General features: G+C 41.1%; 2 protein-coding genes and 1 non-coding gene across 3 annotated transcripts in view; all 3 read left to right on the top strand.

Moving 5' to 3' along the window:
* The window catches only part of LOC121539603 (syntaxin-11-like), a 49,716-nt gene extending 46,542 nt beyond the window's left edge, over positions 1-3,174 (top strand). The window contains exon 2 of the mRNA XM_041848226.2: positions 904-3,174. Within this exon, the coding sequence (XP_041704160.1) occupies positions 904-1,818 (915 nt within the window). The 3' untranslated portion in view covers positions 1,819-3,174. The remainder of the gene's footprint in view (positions 1-903) is intronic.
* A 7,103-nt stretch (positions 3,175-10,277) lies between these two features.
* LOC121538886 (syntaxin-11-like) lies at positions 10,278-13,042 on the top strand. Its single transcript, XM_041847059.2, has 2 exons — positions 10,278-10,452; positions 11,820-13,042. Exon 2 carries the CDS (start codon positions 11,825-11,827, stop codon positions 12,698-12,700), a length of 876 nt encoding a protein of 291 aa, XP_041702993.1. The 5' UTR covers positions 10,278-10,452; positions 11,820-11,824; the 3' UTR covers positions 12,701-13,042.
* Positions 13,043-15,298: 2,256 nt separating this feature from the next.
* Positions 15,299-15,381, top strand: trnal-uaa. The gene has a single exon. It is a non-coding gene; the product is annotated as a tRNA-Leu (tRNA).
* Positions 15,382-16,873: the final 1,492 nt, after the last annotated feature.

Below are 16,873 nucleotides of genomic sequence, written 5' to 3'. Positions count from 1 at the left end.
ACTTTAAAAAAAAAATATATATATATATATCCTATTACATATTAGTATTACACGTTGTGCAATAATTTGGGACATGTAGCCTATTTTAATCATTATGGACCATACATAGCAGTTTAAACCTGGAGCCTGGTGCACAGTTCACGACAACTCTACTGTTGTCATCACAGTTCCTTGATTAGTGAGGATTAGGGTAGATTTATAGGACAATTGTTCAACCCCTATAGTACAGTTTTCTCACTTTTCAATATTTCATGGATTAAACAATTGAATTTGGCAACTTTCATGATGAATCAAATCACTGTATTTTTTAATTCACCAATATATTGTGTGCATTAATGCTCTTTAACTCTATTTATGTATGATTCATAAAAACTTTCCTAACCCTAAATAATCTACAAGATCAGAGTATTTTTAAATCTACCAATTGGTGCAGAAAAGTAGACAAATATGCAGGTATTTAGATGGTTTTCTTTCATTGATCCCAATTCTGAACCCGTTCTTTCAGTAAAATCTGTGGAGAAAATGTAAATTAAAGCTACATCGTATTTAAAGAAATGGCTTTAGATAAATGTACTGAAAACCCTATTGAATACAAATTCCACAAGAAAATCTGTTGGACAGCAAGTGGGAGGGTTTTCCGTAGTTGAATTAAATGTATTCAGTGTGCGCAAGGGGGCCACACCTGCAAAGCCCCTTACACACCTGTATACAGTAAGTCTAAATACCAACTACTGAGAAGTGCTTCAATCTAAATGTGTGAAAAATAAATAGATTTCCTAAGCCTGAATGGGCCATTGGAATCCAGCAAGGCAGGAGGGACAACACAGGTAGGAGATGGGTAGCCTGTTGGTATGGTATGGTGGCTGGATCACTGGGTATCACTGACTCTCTCTCTCTCTCCAGATGAAAGACAGATTCGGCCAACTGCAGGATACGTTGGACAAGCCTGGAGGAAGAGGAGGAGGAGGTTATACCAACAAGGCCTTCTCCACTGTGGATCTGGACCTAGATGACCTGTCTGCCCATTTGGGCAGCAACCATGCAACAGTGGCGCCTGACAACAACCCTGAGCTGAACAGCATCCTCCAGGAGGCCCAGCATGTTCGGCAGGAGATCCAACAGATCCAGGAAGACCATGCCCAGCTCAGGGAGCAGAACTACCACGCCTTGAACAATACATTGATGGACGACACCAGTGAGGTGATCCGGGACGCCAACAACATCTCAGCAGACATCAAGGCCAGAGGAGAGGCCGTGTTGCAGAGGCTACACAGGATGAACAAGGAGACCAGGAAGCTGGAGGTTCAGCGAGGTAGCACTAACCACGTGGTACGCATCGCCCGGACGCAGTACACCAACCTGAGCACCACCTTCAGAGAAGTGATGTTCAACTACAATGAGACAGAGCTGGGACACAGGGAGAACTGTAAGAGACTGATCCAGAGACAGATGGCGATTGTGGGCAGAGACGTCACGTCTGAGGAGGTCGAGGAGATGATGGAGAGCGGGCAGCAGTTCAATATCTTTAACGCCCTGACTGATGGGAAGACGGCCCAGTCGGCACTGACGCAGATCGCTAGTAGACACAAAGAGCTGCTAGACCTGGAGAAGAGGATCCAGGGGGTTCAGGAGCTGTTTCTGGATGTGGCTGTGCTGACAGAGGAACAGGGAGCGGTGCTCAACAACATCGAGACCAACGTACAAAAGACAGAGGCAACTATCGCAGGTGCCAGCGTTAAACTGAACAAAGCCAAGAGATATGACAAGAACAATCCCATCAAGAAACTGTTCTGTTGCTGCTTTCCATGTTGCAAATGATTGTATGTCTCATCTGATACATTGTGTGTGTTATCCATTATTTTGATATTAATGTAAATAATAAGATTGTTTAAGAAAGCAGACTTTGCAATGGGACTGGGAGGTAGGCCTACAATAAGGCCAGGTGTCGATGGATAACCATTTCCAGGAGGTTAATACTGTATGAGGGATGTGTAGAAGGGCCTAAAACCCCTCTTTGGACTACCAACCAACCACACTTTCAATCAAAAGAACATTGCATTGAGTTTGCAGAGAGTCTGAACTCTTTCTATTCTAGGTTTGATCATCTGCACTTTAGTCCTGAGAAGGATGGGCTGCTGTGTGAACTCTTATCATTAGCACAAGGGGAAGCTGATTTGGTAATAGAGGAAGCAGATGTTGATAGGGTTTTAAAATGAATAGCAGTAAACAAAGCCACTGGCCCAGGTAACATTAGTAACCATGTTCTGAAGTCCTGTCACAAGGAATTGTCAGGTGTGTTCTGTGAGCTGTTCAATCGCTCACTGAGAGAGCATACGGTACCAGCTCTGTGGAAATCATCCAATGTATGCCCAGTGCCCAAGAAGAGCTGCCCTGCTATCCTCAATGATTACTGCCCTGTTGCACCTGTCATAGTGAAACGTTTTGAGCGTTTGGTTCTCTCCCACATACAAAACAAGGTTTGAGACATAGTAGATCCCTTTCAATTTGCCTACAAGCAACAAAGAGGAGTGGACGATGCTGTTCTGTACCTACTGTTTCAGTCACATCTTGAGAAGCCTAAGTCCTATGCCCGGATGGTGTTTGTGGACTTTTCCAGTGCTTTTAACACTATACAGCCACATCTAATTGAACAGAAACGTTTGACTATGAACCAAAACGTGGATTCTATATTTTTGGTCAAATAGTCTGCAATGGGTGAGATTCAACAGTGAGTGCAGCACATTTCCACTAGAACACCACAGGGCTCAGTCATCTCTCCTGTCCTATTTACACTATACGGATGACTGTAGGAGCACCTGCCCTGAGACAACTTAGATCAAATACACAGATGACACTGTTATTCTTGACACATCCAACTCTGATGCCCTAATTAAGTCCATAGTGGACAAGTTTGACCTCTGGTGCAAGGAGAACTTCCTAGATCTGAATGCCACCAAGACCAAAGACCTTGTCATAAACTTTAGGAAGGAAACATCAGCTCCAAAGGCAATCACCATCGGTGACCAGAGCATTGAACAGGTGGATGAGAATAAGTACCTTGACAACAAGCTAAACTTTGGAGCCAACTGTGGGCAAGTGTTAGTCTCCTGAGTGGCGCAGTGGTCTAAGGCACTGCATCGCAGTGCTAGCTGTGCCACTAGAGATCCTGGTTCAAATCCAGGCTCTGTCATAGCCGGCCGTGACCGGGAGACCCATGGGGCGGCGCGCAATTGGCCCAGCATCGTCCAGGGTAGGGGAGGGAATGGCCGGCAGGGATGTAGCTCAGTTGATAGAGCATGGTGTTTGCAACGCCAGGGTTGTGGGTTCGATTCCCACAGGGGGTATGAAAAAAATAAAATAATGTAAGTCGCTCTGGATAAGAGTGTCTGCTAAATGACGTAAATGTAAAAAGTGTTATCAAAATGTCAATCCAGACTGTAATTCCTGCGCCAATTTAGAAGGCTGAATGTTATTAATCAATCTATTTTACAGATGTTTTATTGAGTCTGTCATAACATTTAGTTTAGTTTTCTGGTTTGGGTCCATCACACGGGCAAGTCAGAATACCGTAGAGAGAGTTGTGCAGGTCAGTGGTAAGATTAAAGGGAGAACCCAAAAGGCTCCCCTGAGACATTTACTAAGACCACACATGCAAGAGGGGTAAATAAATAATCTTGGATCTAGCACATCCACTGAACAACCAATATGCAATACTGCCATCAGGGTGCAGACTCAGGTCTTTAACTCTTAAAACCAAGAGAAGCACTAACAGTTTTGTACCGGCATCTGTACAGCTTTTAAATATAAATAGATTTTTGTAATTTATATTTATCTTGTATAGTATGGCTCTTATGTTTACTATATGTATTTATCTTATATGACTTGCCACAACTGAAGTTCCTTCTGGAAAAATAAAGTTATTCTATTCTATAACAGAACCATTGAAAAGCATCAAATATCAGCTCATGATCTGTCTTCAGATACATTTCTATTCAGAAAGTATTCACACACCTTGACTTTTTCCTCATTTTGTTGTTACAGCCTGAAGTTAAAATGGATTAAATTGAGTTTGTGTGTCACTGGCCTACACACAATACCCCATAATGTTTTTAGAAATGTTTTCAAATTAAATACAAATGAAAAGCTGAAATGTCTTGAGTCCATAAGTATGTAACCCCTTTGTTATGGCAAGCCTAAATAAGTTCAGGAGTAAAAATGTGCTTATCAAGTCACATAATAAGTTGCATGGACTTACTCTGTATGCAATAATAGTGTCTAACATGCTTTTTGAATGACTACCTCATCTCTGTACCCCACACATACAATTACAGTATCTGTAAGGTCCCTCAGTCGAGCAGTGAATTTCAATCACAGATTCAACCACAAAGACCAGGAAGGTTTTCCAATGCCTCGCAAAGAAGGGCACCTATTGGTAGATGGGTAAAACAAAAAAAAGCAGACACTGAATATCCCTTTGAGCATGGTGAAGTTATTAATTACACTTTGGATGGTGCATCAATACACCCAGTCACTACAAGGATACAGGCGTCCTTCCTAACTCAGTTGCCGGAAAGGAAAGAAACCTCTCAGGGATTTCACCATGAGGCCAATTGTGACTTTAAAACAGTTACAGAGTTTAATGGCTGGGATTTATTTTTTTAAAGACAAAACTGAGGATGGATCAACAACATTGTAGTTACTCCACAATACTAACCTAATTGACAGAGGAAAAAAAGGAAGCTTGTACAGAATGAAATATCCCAAAACATGCATCCTGTTTGCAATAAGGCACTAAGGTAAAACTGCAGAAAATGTGGCAAAGAAATGAACTGTATGTCCTGAATACAAAGCGTTATGTTAGGATTAAATCCAACACAACACATCACCGAGTACCACGCTTCATATTTTCAAGCATGGTGGTGGCTGCATCATGTTATGGGTATGTTTATCATTGGCTAGGGTGTTTTTTTTTATATATAAAAAGAAAAGGAATAGAGCTAATGTCGTATCGCGTAAGTGCTGGCAATTATTGCTGATAAACAAAGGAGTCCGCTCATACTGAACTTTGATCATAAGGTTTATTCGTATCACAAGCTTTCAGCATAAGTTACAGGTGACATGCCCACCCGGAGAGCGACGCCTCAGATTGCAATGGCCGCTCTGACTCCCTCTTTGTCTTGCTCATACTTATAAACAATGCAAACAGATGGGTTGCTCCCTCTTCTGGCCAATCACCAGTCTCCCCTGGGGCGTCACCCTCCAAACGGCTACATTTGAACTAAGATAAACATCCTCTGGTTCCATTAAGAAAGTCATAATCTTTAATACACTACACTAAGCACAGGAAAAATCCTAGAGGAAAACCTGGTTCAGCCTGCTTTCCAACAGACACTGGGAGACAAATTCACCTCTCAGCAGGACAATAACCTAAAACACAAGGCCAAATATACACTGGAGTTGCTTACCAAGATGACATTGAATGTTCCTGAGTGGCCTACTTACAGTTTTGACATAAATCGGCTTGAAAATCTATGGCGAGACATGAAAATGGCTGTCTAGGAATGATCAACAACCAACTTGAAAGAGCTTGAATTTTTTGAACAATAATGTGCAAATATTGTACAGTCTTATAGGTGTACAAAGCTCTTAGAGACTTACCCAGAAAGACTCTCAGCTTTAATCGCTGTCAAATGTGATTCTAACATATATTGACTGAGGGGTGTGAATACTTACCTAAATAAGATATTTCTGTAATACATTTTCAATAAATTTGCTAAAATTTCTAAGAATATGTTTTCACTTTGTCATTATGGGGTATTGTGTGTAGATGGGTGAGAAAAACACCCAATTTAATCAATTTTGAATTCAGGCTGTAACACAACAAAAGTATAATATGTATAATATGGGCCGATTCCGACTTAGGAAATGTACGACTTTCCTACGCGCTTCTCAGTAGTTGGTAGTCAGACTTAATTTATGCAGGTGCATAACGGCCTTTGCAGGCATGGTTCCCTCGCCTGTGCTCAATACATTTAATTAAACCGCTGAAAACCCTCCCACTTGCTGGCCAACAGATTTTCTCCTCTAGTTTTCATTCAATTCGGTTTTCAGTACATTTATCTTAAGCCATCCATTTAAATATGGTGTACTTTTAATTAGACTTTTGTTGGCCGACTCACTAGAATACATCGAAAGAACGGGTTCAAAATATAGTTATCAATGAAAGAAATCCATCTAAACATATGCATATTTGTCTCCGTTTCAGCACCAACTGGTAGATAAAAAAAAAACTGATTTTAGGCTAATTTTAGGGTTAGGAAAGTATGCATGAATCATTAAAAAAACAGGTTTTCAGAGCCTTTACGCACAAAATATATTCCTTTATCCTGAAAGTTGTCATATTCAAGGTCAATCCATGAAATATTGGAAGGTGCAAAAAAAGTGTACAATAAAGGTTGAACAATAGTCCCTAATCTACTTAATCTACCCTAATCATGGAACTGTATGACAACGGTCCAGTCGTCGTGAACCATGCGCCAGGCTCCAGGTTTAACCTGCTATGTGTGGTCTGAGTTCCATGATGATTCAAATAGGCTGCATGTCGCAAATTATTGCACAACATTAGCCTAATATGATCCACTAATGCTAGTGACCCTCAGGAACAACTTCACATACGTGACAGAGGAAAGAAAGGTAAACGGAATTGAATGGAATGATGCAAAATGTAAGCTACAAATGTAAGAAAACTAACACTAAAGTGACAGTTATAAATGTATGTGGGTGTTACTGATGGTGGCTCCCGATAGTGGCTAATATTTAACATGATAAAAATGATAAAATAAAGTGGAGAAAAGCCCAGGCATATAATTAAAACATTCTAAAGCGCATACATCAACTCGGCAGGTTCAGCCCTACAGAAGCCTATAACTTGGGTCTCCAAATTTCATCAACGCTAATTATAAGGGCACACAAATACAATTCTGAATAACGGTACCGCTATTTATAGTCTACTTCACTGTGGAAAAGGGGCACACGTCATAATGATATGATTTTCAGTTTGCTTCTATATGACTGGTTTCACATTCGTCTCCAGGGATCATAAGGAAAAATCATCTAAAACAATTGCTATGTGTTTTTATAATCCCCTTCTCCAAACGGATTACTTATTTACCTAGCTCTTATCAATAGATATTATCAATTTATAAATTACAGTGTATTGCGAATGCTGTTATTTCTATCGGGAAAAAATAAAGTAGACTTGGAACAGGTAGGTTCGCTCGACGTTATTCATGGTTTCCTTGCACGTAAAGGTGGTGGAATTATTAGGGCATTAAGCAGAGTGTGAATTACACTATGGCATTCATTTAAACTGTAAAAAAAAAAAAAAAATTTAATGTGGCATGAACACAACCAGTCATGATATTGTCATCTGATTGTCAAACAAATCACTTTAAAAAGTAGGCATGTTCTTCCACTCCAAAATAATTCCAACATCCAAACCATTTTAATTAATGGAAATAGACACCTGTTACAAAACACCAAAAAGTGTGCCTAATGACATTCAGAGATTGTCATTGATTAGCCCTGCATTAGTTGATGTGTCTTGGTGACAAATTGACCTTTTTTGGAGCCTGAAAAGTCAGGACACCTGAAATGGGGCTGAAACTGTCCCGGGAAAAACGGGATGGTCACCCTAACACACATGATCAACTTACTAGACTAGGATACAATGTGTATTAGCATGAACTTCAAATAGGCCTACCGGTAGCCAGTGGTGTAGCGTTTAAAAAATAGGTGGGTAAACTCTGATTGCCCGTAGCGGTGAAAAAAGTACCGCTCCCCATGCTTTCAATGCATTTTATTTTTTTTAAAGGTGGGTAAATGGCGTTTACTCTCCACTAGGCCTACACCACTTCCGGAAGCCTACCCTCTCAGCCGAGGCAATTTTAAACACATGAACACGCGCAGAATATGTAGCCTACATTCAATATAATGCATGAGTTGAATCAAAACATGTTTTACACCCTAGTTCATGAGTTGTCCATAATTCATGAGTTAATGTTTGGAGTCTTCACAGATCGTGTGACATAAAACACTTCCTTTCTTTCCTTACATTAATGACATTTACGACAGTGTTATTTGTCATTATTAATCATTTAACAATATAATTAGAATATTGAATTTAAACCCTGTACGAATGATGGATCTTGGAGATCTCAGAAAATGCACAAGTGTAATTATGCCTACGTTACATTTTATTATGTTTTCCGTGAAAACAGTTCTCATGCGCACACAAATCCAAAATAATATAGGCCTATGCCATTGCAAAATCGAATGCTTCTAACCGAAAGAGTCAACTATTGGCCTACTGTCATTAACGTATACTTGTTGGATGGATTGGATGCGCATTGGTGTCTAGCTGTAGGCTGTAGGCTAGTCTAGTGATATTATCGACCATCATGACATGGTCAAAACATATTGCTAAAATGGGACGAGGTCTGTCCATGATAGGTCGTTGCTCTGCCTTCTTGACATCTCAGCCGACCAGACAGGTCCTACAGGCGCTAGTTCTTTCGCACCTGGACTACTGCCCAGCTGTGTGGTCATGTGCGGCAAAGAGGGACATAGGTCAATTGCAGTTGATCCAGAACAAAGCAGTACATACTGCACTTAGATGTACACGGGGGAAAGTGTCAGGAACATGCATGTCAGTCTCTTCTTGCTCAAAGCTGAGGAGAGAATGACTGCATCACTATTGGTCTTTGTGCGAGGTATTTATGTGTTGAAGGTACCGAAGTCTGTTCAAGCAGTTGGCACACAGTTTGGACAGTCATCGGTACAACACAAGACATGCAACTAGAGGGCTCTTCACAGTCCCCATGTCCAGAACAGAGGCTGGGAAACGCCATGTCTACATGGGACACTGCCACCCCAGATAACTCAAGGTAGCAATAAATACAGTTAAAAGAACACCTTACAGCACAAAGGGGACAGTGAAGAGACACAGCCATTTTATATATATTGTATTGTAATTTGCCCTGTATTATGTATTAGACCTAGATATTGTGTGTATGTTCTGATATGTAGGCTATGTGTGACGTTTTAAATGTATGTATTTCAGTCCTTGACTAATAATGTTCTGTACTATGTATTATGTATTATGTCAAGTTTCATGTGGACCCCAGGAAGAGTAGCTGATGCTTTTGCAGCGGCTAATGGAGATCCTAATAAATACCAAATACCAAAGGTGATCCAGTAAAGAAAATAAATATTGATAGAAAATAATTAAGCTAAATAAATTGTCTACTACTTCTGGCCACAGATGGCTCGGAGAACACCAGTACCCGCGCACCTGAACAACAAAGCAATGAGCGCTCTAAACAGCTGAATGACTCAAGCAAACAATGATAAATTAACAGATACAGCTAATACATTGGAATAAAGGCTATTTTTATCAAGGTCGCATGGCAAACAAATGGCGAAAATGACGAAGTACAAAGGGAAATGTGTGCATAAAGGAGCTCAGCTGAGGCTGAAATTCAGCACTAGGCCTACCAGGTGGACAGCTTCCCCACAAATAAAAAACAAAATGTTTAAACCATGACAGAGAGGTGGGGGTGTTCGTTTCATTAGAATATTTTATTTTAATATTTACCACTGTAAAATATGTTTACCACTGCATTTTAAAGAAATAGGAGAGTGGTTAAATTAGCATTATTTTGAGACCCCCCCCCCCCAAGTTAGACTTTTGTTGCATTTAGTGGTGCTAATGTCTCAAATTCGCACCATGGAATGAAATCAAGGTCAGAATACCACATATCTGTAGACACTCCTCTGCCACACCTTAATTTCTTAGATCTCCACCCCGAACGAAGAGAGGTTGAATAGCATGCTGATCTCATGCTTATGTTTAAATTCAGAATATGCATAGAGAGAAAAGTGCACAAAACGGGAATTACCCGTTCCATCATACTCATTGAAATATACTAGAAGTATAATGTACAACAACAACATTGATAAAATCTCTGTTTCCAGTAACATAAAACAACCACAATATAAATGATAACTGGCAACAATGTTTTAAGAGTTTTAAATATGAAAACGTGAACATGGTTGTTGTCCTTCCTTCAGCTTTTTCACCTGCGCTGTTGCGGTGGATGAGAAAAGTCAGAGCAGCCGTGGGGACCTCCCTGCCAGGGGTGTATTCACTAGGAACCAACCGGAACCAAACTGCAGAAACGGGGAGGGATCAATCTGAATGTATCCAATATAAAACGTTTTGCTACGGTTTGCACTCATGAATATACGCTATAAATTAGGTGGTGGGCTGGTTCCTGGCAGCACAGCTAGATGACTAAACGGAGCAGAAAGGGGAAATGATTCTTCGAGGATTTGTCTGTTCTGTTTTAATGATTTTGGTGTTATAGGACAGTCTACGGAGCACGATATCAGGTAAAATGTTTAAGATTAAGTTTGGAGTTGCTTCAGTCCTGTTATTTAATTTAGCCTACAACGTTATCACAGAACGCAAGGTTGTGATGAGATGCGTTTTGCTCATCAAGTTGAGTTTGGGTTGTTGTCCGAGTGAAATTGTGTGCTGCTCTATTTAATTGTAATGTGCATTATTCCTTAAATGTAATGTGTTGCGACTGTTGTCTGTTACAATAAATAATGTCGAGAATATAGGTGTGTACCTGCGCTTGTGTTTTGGCCCGACATTTTTGCCATGGTGTTCAGTTTGGTCACAGAAAGAAACTTGTCATATTGCATTCTCTTGTGTAGCCTACTGTAACAGTAAAATACATGTAGCAACATGAAAGAGATTAGAGAGATGATAAATCATAACCTAAGCCTATAATTAAATGCCTGGAAAGGGTTCAAGGTGTGTTGAAGGGTGGTAAAGAATTTCTTTCAGTGATGAAATTGTTGTGAAAATATTAACTTTTGTTATATTTTTACATTTTATGTCATTTAGCAGACGCTCTTATCCAGAGCGACTTACAGTTAGTGCATACATTATTCTTTTTTATTTTCATACTGGCCCCCCGTGGGAATCGAACCCACAACCCTGGCGTTGCAAACGCCATGCTCTACCAACTGAGCTACCTCCCTGCCGGCCATTCCCTCCCCTACCCTGGACTACGCTGGGCCAATTGTGCGCCGCCCCATTTGTCTCCCGGTTGCTACAGCAGAGCCTGGATTCGAACCTGGATCTCTAGTGGCACAGATAGCACTGCGATGCAGTGCCTTAGACCGCTGCACCACTCGTTATAGATGTCCTATGAGTCAATGGCCTGGAATCTAATAACTGATGTCTATAAAAAATAAAGTAATCACCGACCATAGCCGCGATAAGTAGGGGCGCTGAAAAATCGGAATAAAAACACCCAACATATGAATTGTAGTTCTTCACAAAAGTAGCGCACTGGGCCTTTAATAGTCCTGTATCGTCTGCAACACCAGCACAGTCAAAAATATTTGTCCAGCCCCATTGTCTACTCGGACGAAATAGGTGTCATTTCATTTCCTGTTATAGAATGGTGTTAAATTGCCTTAACAGAAAAGGGGCTTGTGTCTGTTATCTATTTAAATCAGATATGTTGCACTTAATACAGTTTATGCAGCTTGCTAACTTCTTAAGGCAAGATAAAGTCAACTTTTGCTGAAATTTGTTGCATGACCATAAATAATTAAAACAGCAATGCTCTAGCAGGGTTTTGCTCTACAATATACAGGAAGTAGGATGAAAGTGAGGAGATGATCAGGAGATGACCCCATGAACATACAATAACCCTCAAAACATTTCCCGCCCATTCCAGGTAGGATGAGAGACAGACTGGTTGACCTGAAGGGGGTGGCCCCCGCTTCTCCACACACAGACGAGGGAGGTCAGGGTCGGGGCACTGATGACGAGGAAGAACTGGAGCAGCAGTCAGTGGTGTTCGAAGACATGATGGACAGCATCTTCAGAGAGGCCCAGTCCATGAGGAAGGAGATCGCTCTGCTCCGGATGGATGTGAAGCGTCTGGGCAAGCAGAACACCCGATTCCTCACCTCTGTCCGGCGGATCAGCTCCATCAAACGAGACTCCAACGCCCTGGCCAAGGGCATCAAGACCCAGGGGGAGGGCATCTACACACGGCTGGAGAAGATCGGCATGCAGCACAAACAGCTGGAAGAAGAGCACGGTGCCCATTCTGCTCTGGTCCGCATGGTGCGCTCACAGTATGTTTCTCTCACCGGGGCCTTCCACGAGGCCATGTCTGAGTACAACCAAGCGGAGATGAGCCAGAGGGAGAACTGCAAGACCCGAATCCAGCGCCAGGCAGAGATCATGGGCAAGGAGGTGACCGGTGAGCAGATCGAGGAGATGGTCGAGACGGGTAAGTGGAACGTGTTCTCCGACAACCTCCTGACGGACGGGCGGATGGCACGATCAGCGCTCACGGAGATCGAGAACCGGCACAAGGAGTTGGTTGAGCTGGAGAGTCGGATCAAGGACATCCATGAGCTGTTCTTCCAGATGGCTCTGCTGGTGGAGGAACAGGGGGCCATGGTGGACAACATAGAGGCCAACGTAGTCGCCACAACAGACTTCGTGGGCAAGGCCCAGGCTCAGATAAAGATGGCGGTGAAGTACAAGAAGAACAACCCCTGTAGGAAGTTGTTCTGTTGTTGTTTCCCTTGCTGCAACAAGTGAGACAGACAGCGACCGATATCAGTGTTATTGTTTTATCTAAAGTCAAGATCCTCTCAAAAGTGTTTTCATGGCCATGAAAATGTATTTAAAGAAGTAGAAGTAATCAATTTGCAGTTGTTTACACAAGTATGAACTTGATCCTGAAGATGTACAGTATGTGTGTTCCAATGTACACTGAGTGTACAAAACATTAAGAACACCTTCCTAATATTGAGTACCCCTACTACCATACCCCATTGAAAGGCACTTAATTATTTTGTCTTGCAAATTCACCCTCTGAATGGCACACATACACAATCCATGTCTCCAGGCTTAAAATCCTTCTTTAACCTGTCTCCTTCCCTTCATCTACACTGATTGAAGTGGATTTAACAGGTGACATCAATAAGGGATCATAGCTTTCAACTGAATCTATGTCATGGAAAGAGCAGGTGTTCCTAATGTTTTGTACACTCAATGTATGTTTAAAATTATTTATGCAGTTTGACATGCAGCTATTTCTGCCTCTTACTGTAGAAGATACATTTTATATTAACGCCCTTGCCTAGCTGGTGTTAGGAGAAAAGACCCAGTATCTTGATGTCAAACCACAGAAGCTAACATGCAAATGAATAGTGTGATATGGGGTGTACCATTTCTCTAATGTTGTAAAAAAAAAACATTTGTTCGGTGCGCCAGGCTGGCAGTTAAAAGAATACTTGATGAGTGAATCAAGAATGTTTACTTGAGTGCAGTTCAAATGCTTGCTTCTCCCACTTGTCCTATAACTTTCAGCTGTATTGAATGTTTGATTTTACAATTGTTTATATTATTTATGGTTTATGACAGGATATTGTGATTTGTATAAATACAAATGCTGTAGAATGGCCCTATGTGTTTCATTTTTGATGTACACAATTACTTGATCATGATGCAACATTCTAAACTGTTATTGTGATACATTTTAGTTCCTTTCTTGGAGACACAACCATTATTGCTACACTGACTGATATTGCAACTGAAGGCAACCTCAGAATGACTCAACAGGATTTTACAGTGTTAAGAAAACAAGAATGTGCCTCTACTTTTCCATTATACACATCACATGCAGATATCCAAGAGACCATTGCTATGTTTAGTCTCCAGCATGAGTCAAAAACAGACTCATAGAATCCTCATCAGATTGCTGTGACATGTAGGCTAACTTTCAACGTCTGTGTTCCATAACCCCACCAGCAAGTGCAGTACCTATCTCTCTGTTTGACAATCGCCCAATCCTAAATCAACCACTGCCCCTTCCCCACAAATATCTAAGGATCCTGCTGTGTAGATCTGAAAGGATTGGATGCGTATACTATATAGTAATACTTCCATAAGTCAGTTGGTATTTCAGAATTGAGCCTCAGCCTACAGTATAGGAGATGCAATGCAATTTGTGCCTGATGTTTTAGAATGTGAGTCAATCACTTAGGCTATAGGAAGTGTGTGGTATATGGTCGATCATTGGGCAAACAAGCTTTGCCTATACCAATGCTGCTGCAGCCTGTGGCTTTTGCATAGGCATACTCTGTGTAGCAACCCATTTAAAGAGGCTATCTATGCCCTGGGTATACCTATTTATTTTGTAGGCTGTGACTAGTCACAAACAGTGGTGTAAAGATACTTTAAAGTACTACATATGCCGTTTTTTGGGTATCTGTACTTTACTATTACTTTTTTTGACTACTTTTACTTCACTACATTCCTGAAGAAAATAATGTATTTTTTACTCCATACATTTTCCCTGACACCCAAAAGTACTCTACATTTTGAATGTTTAGCAGGACAGGAAAATGGTCCAATTCAGGCACTTATCAAGAGAACACGTGGTCATCCCTAATGTCTCTGATCTGGCAGACTCACTAAACACAAATGCATAATTTGTAAATGATGTCTGAGTGTTGGTGTGCCCCTGGCTATCCCTACATTTTAAAAACAAGAACATTGTGCTGTCTGCTTTGCTTAATATAAGGAATTTGAAATGATTGATACTTTTGATACTTAAGTATATTTTAGCAATTACATTGACTTTTGATACTTAAGTATATTTAGAACCTAATACTTTTAGACTTAAGTAGTATTTTACTGGGTGACTAACTTTTACATGAGTAACTTTCTATTAAGGTATCTATACTTTTACTCAAGTTTCACAATTGGGTACTTTTTCCACCACTGGTCACAAAGTTTTCTCCAATGAAATGATTGCCTATGTTTAAATCAAGGGAAAATAAGACAAAGCACAATATTCAAATAACTGCCCAATTTATGCTGTATCGTCATCAAGGGAACGTATTAATTTGATAGAACACATTGTCAAGCGTTTGATTTGTATCTGTTGATCAGGCTGAAGTCATTATGGTCAATCGACAGCTGTCTTGCAACATCGTTACAATGGCATGTCAGAGTAGCTATCTCTTTGATAATAACAGTAGCACCCGCTGCAACGACATAAGATGCCGTTTGATAGATTGTTTTTACATCGGAATGTTACATTTTTGCGAGTAGCATGCAAGAAAACGATTAACCTTTGCAATATATCCAGATATCCATGACCTGTTATTGGACCTCCATTTGACGCCAACCAGGATGGCCGAGTGGTTAAGGCGTTGGACTTAAGATCCAATGGACAACTGTCCGCGTGGGTTCGAACCCCACTCCTGGTAAACAGCGCACGTTTTTTATTAATAGTTCGAGTTCCTGATGTCATGTTGATTGGTAATGTTCATACTACTTCTAAAGATGTGCAGAAAATGTATTCACGACCTGAAAGAGTTACAGCGCTACAATTGTCTATTATATTTACCATTGTCTATTATATTGTAAAGTGACCGAACTAACAACGGAAATGCATGTCCTCAAAGATGGAAGGGAGGCGAAATCAGGTGGCACCATTCTAGCCAATGAGAGGGCAAATACGCGAACAACAGGCCATAGAGATAGATAGAGGACTCATCTTTGTATCGGTGCCACTGTAGCATCTGTGACAGAATGGGCAGAGCCATTGAGGCTGATTGACGCTCCCAAATCATAAGAATCCCCACCCAGTTGACTAATTTAAAATGGTGAAAGCCCTCTATGGCAATGTCCCTAAAACAGGTTATATCCACAACTCAGATATAAAGTTGTTTTTCAAAGTTGCCGAAATGCCACCTGCGTCCACTTACATCAGTGACTTCATAACAACCTAAATATTACGAAACTTCTATTAGATCAAATAAGCCTGACCTAGCAAATGACCAATTACATTTTTTGTTGACCAAATACGACACTCTCTCATTAACCTCCATACAGATTTTGGTCGGAGTTTAACATAGTAAAACCAAAGATTATGGCAAGATACATGTCTCTCCGCCCTAACAATGGGAGTCGTTTTCCATAAAGGCGCATGGCAGGTTGTCTTGCACCCTCCTGCCCTTTCTTTGTATTGGTGGATAGATCTCATTATTGTCATCCTTTTTTAAATATTTGATGACGGTTGTTGACGTCAACTGCTTGTATTCAATGGAAAGAGCATGGCACCGACATGGCAGCTCTGCTTCTATCTCCTAAGCAACAATTTTGTTGTTTTTTGTGTGTTATTTCTTACATTATTAGCCCAGAACGTTTTTTTGTGTTAATACATACAGCCGGAAATAACCTTTGGATATCAGAGCGGCGGTAACCAGCATTACGACCAGGAATATGACTTTCCCGAATTGGATACTTTGTTTGTACCCCCGAGGGCAATTGAACATATCCCAGAAGCTGCTCCAAGACGCCGCCAGCGGAGAAGAGGTATTCGGAGTGGACTTATAGTCTGACTCAGGTGTGCACACCATCCACCACTTCCGAGTATATTACTCGCTAATGTTCAGTCTCTGGACAATAAAGCAGACGAGCTAAGGGCGAGGATCTCCTTCCAGAGAGACATCAGGGATTGTAACATACTCTGTTTCACGGAATCATAGCTCTCTCCGGATATACTGTCCCCGTCCATACAGCCAGCTGGGTTCTCAGTACATCGCGCAGACAGGAATAAAGAACTCTCCGGGAAGAAGAAAGGCGGTGGTGTATGTTTCATGATTAACTACTCATGGTGTGATTGTGATAACGTGCAGAAACCCAAGTCCTTTTGTCCACCCGACCTAGAATACCTCACAATCGACTGTATTACCT

The sequence above is a fragment of the Coregonus clupeaformis genome, chromosome 25 (assembly GCF_020615455.1).
Source record: "Coregonus clupeaformis isolate EN_2021a chromosome 25, ASM2061545v1, whole genome shotgun sequence".
Lineage (NCBI taxonomy): Eukaryota > Metazoa > Chordata > Actinopteri > Salmoniformes > Salmonidae > Coregonus > Coregonus clupeaformis.
The sequence above is the reverse complement of the archived record's forward strand: the minus strand, read 5'-3'. Positions and strand labels throughout refer to the sequence as shown.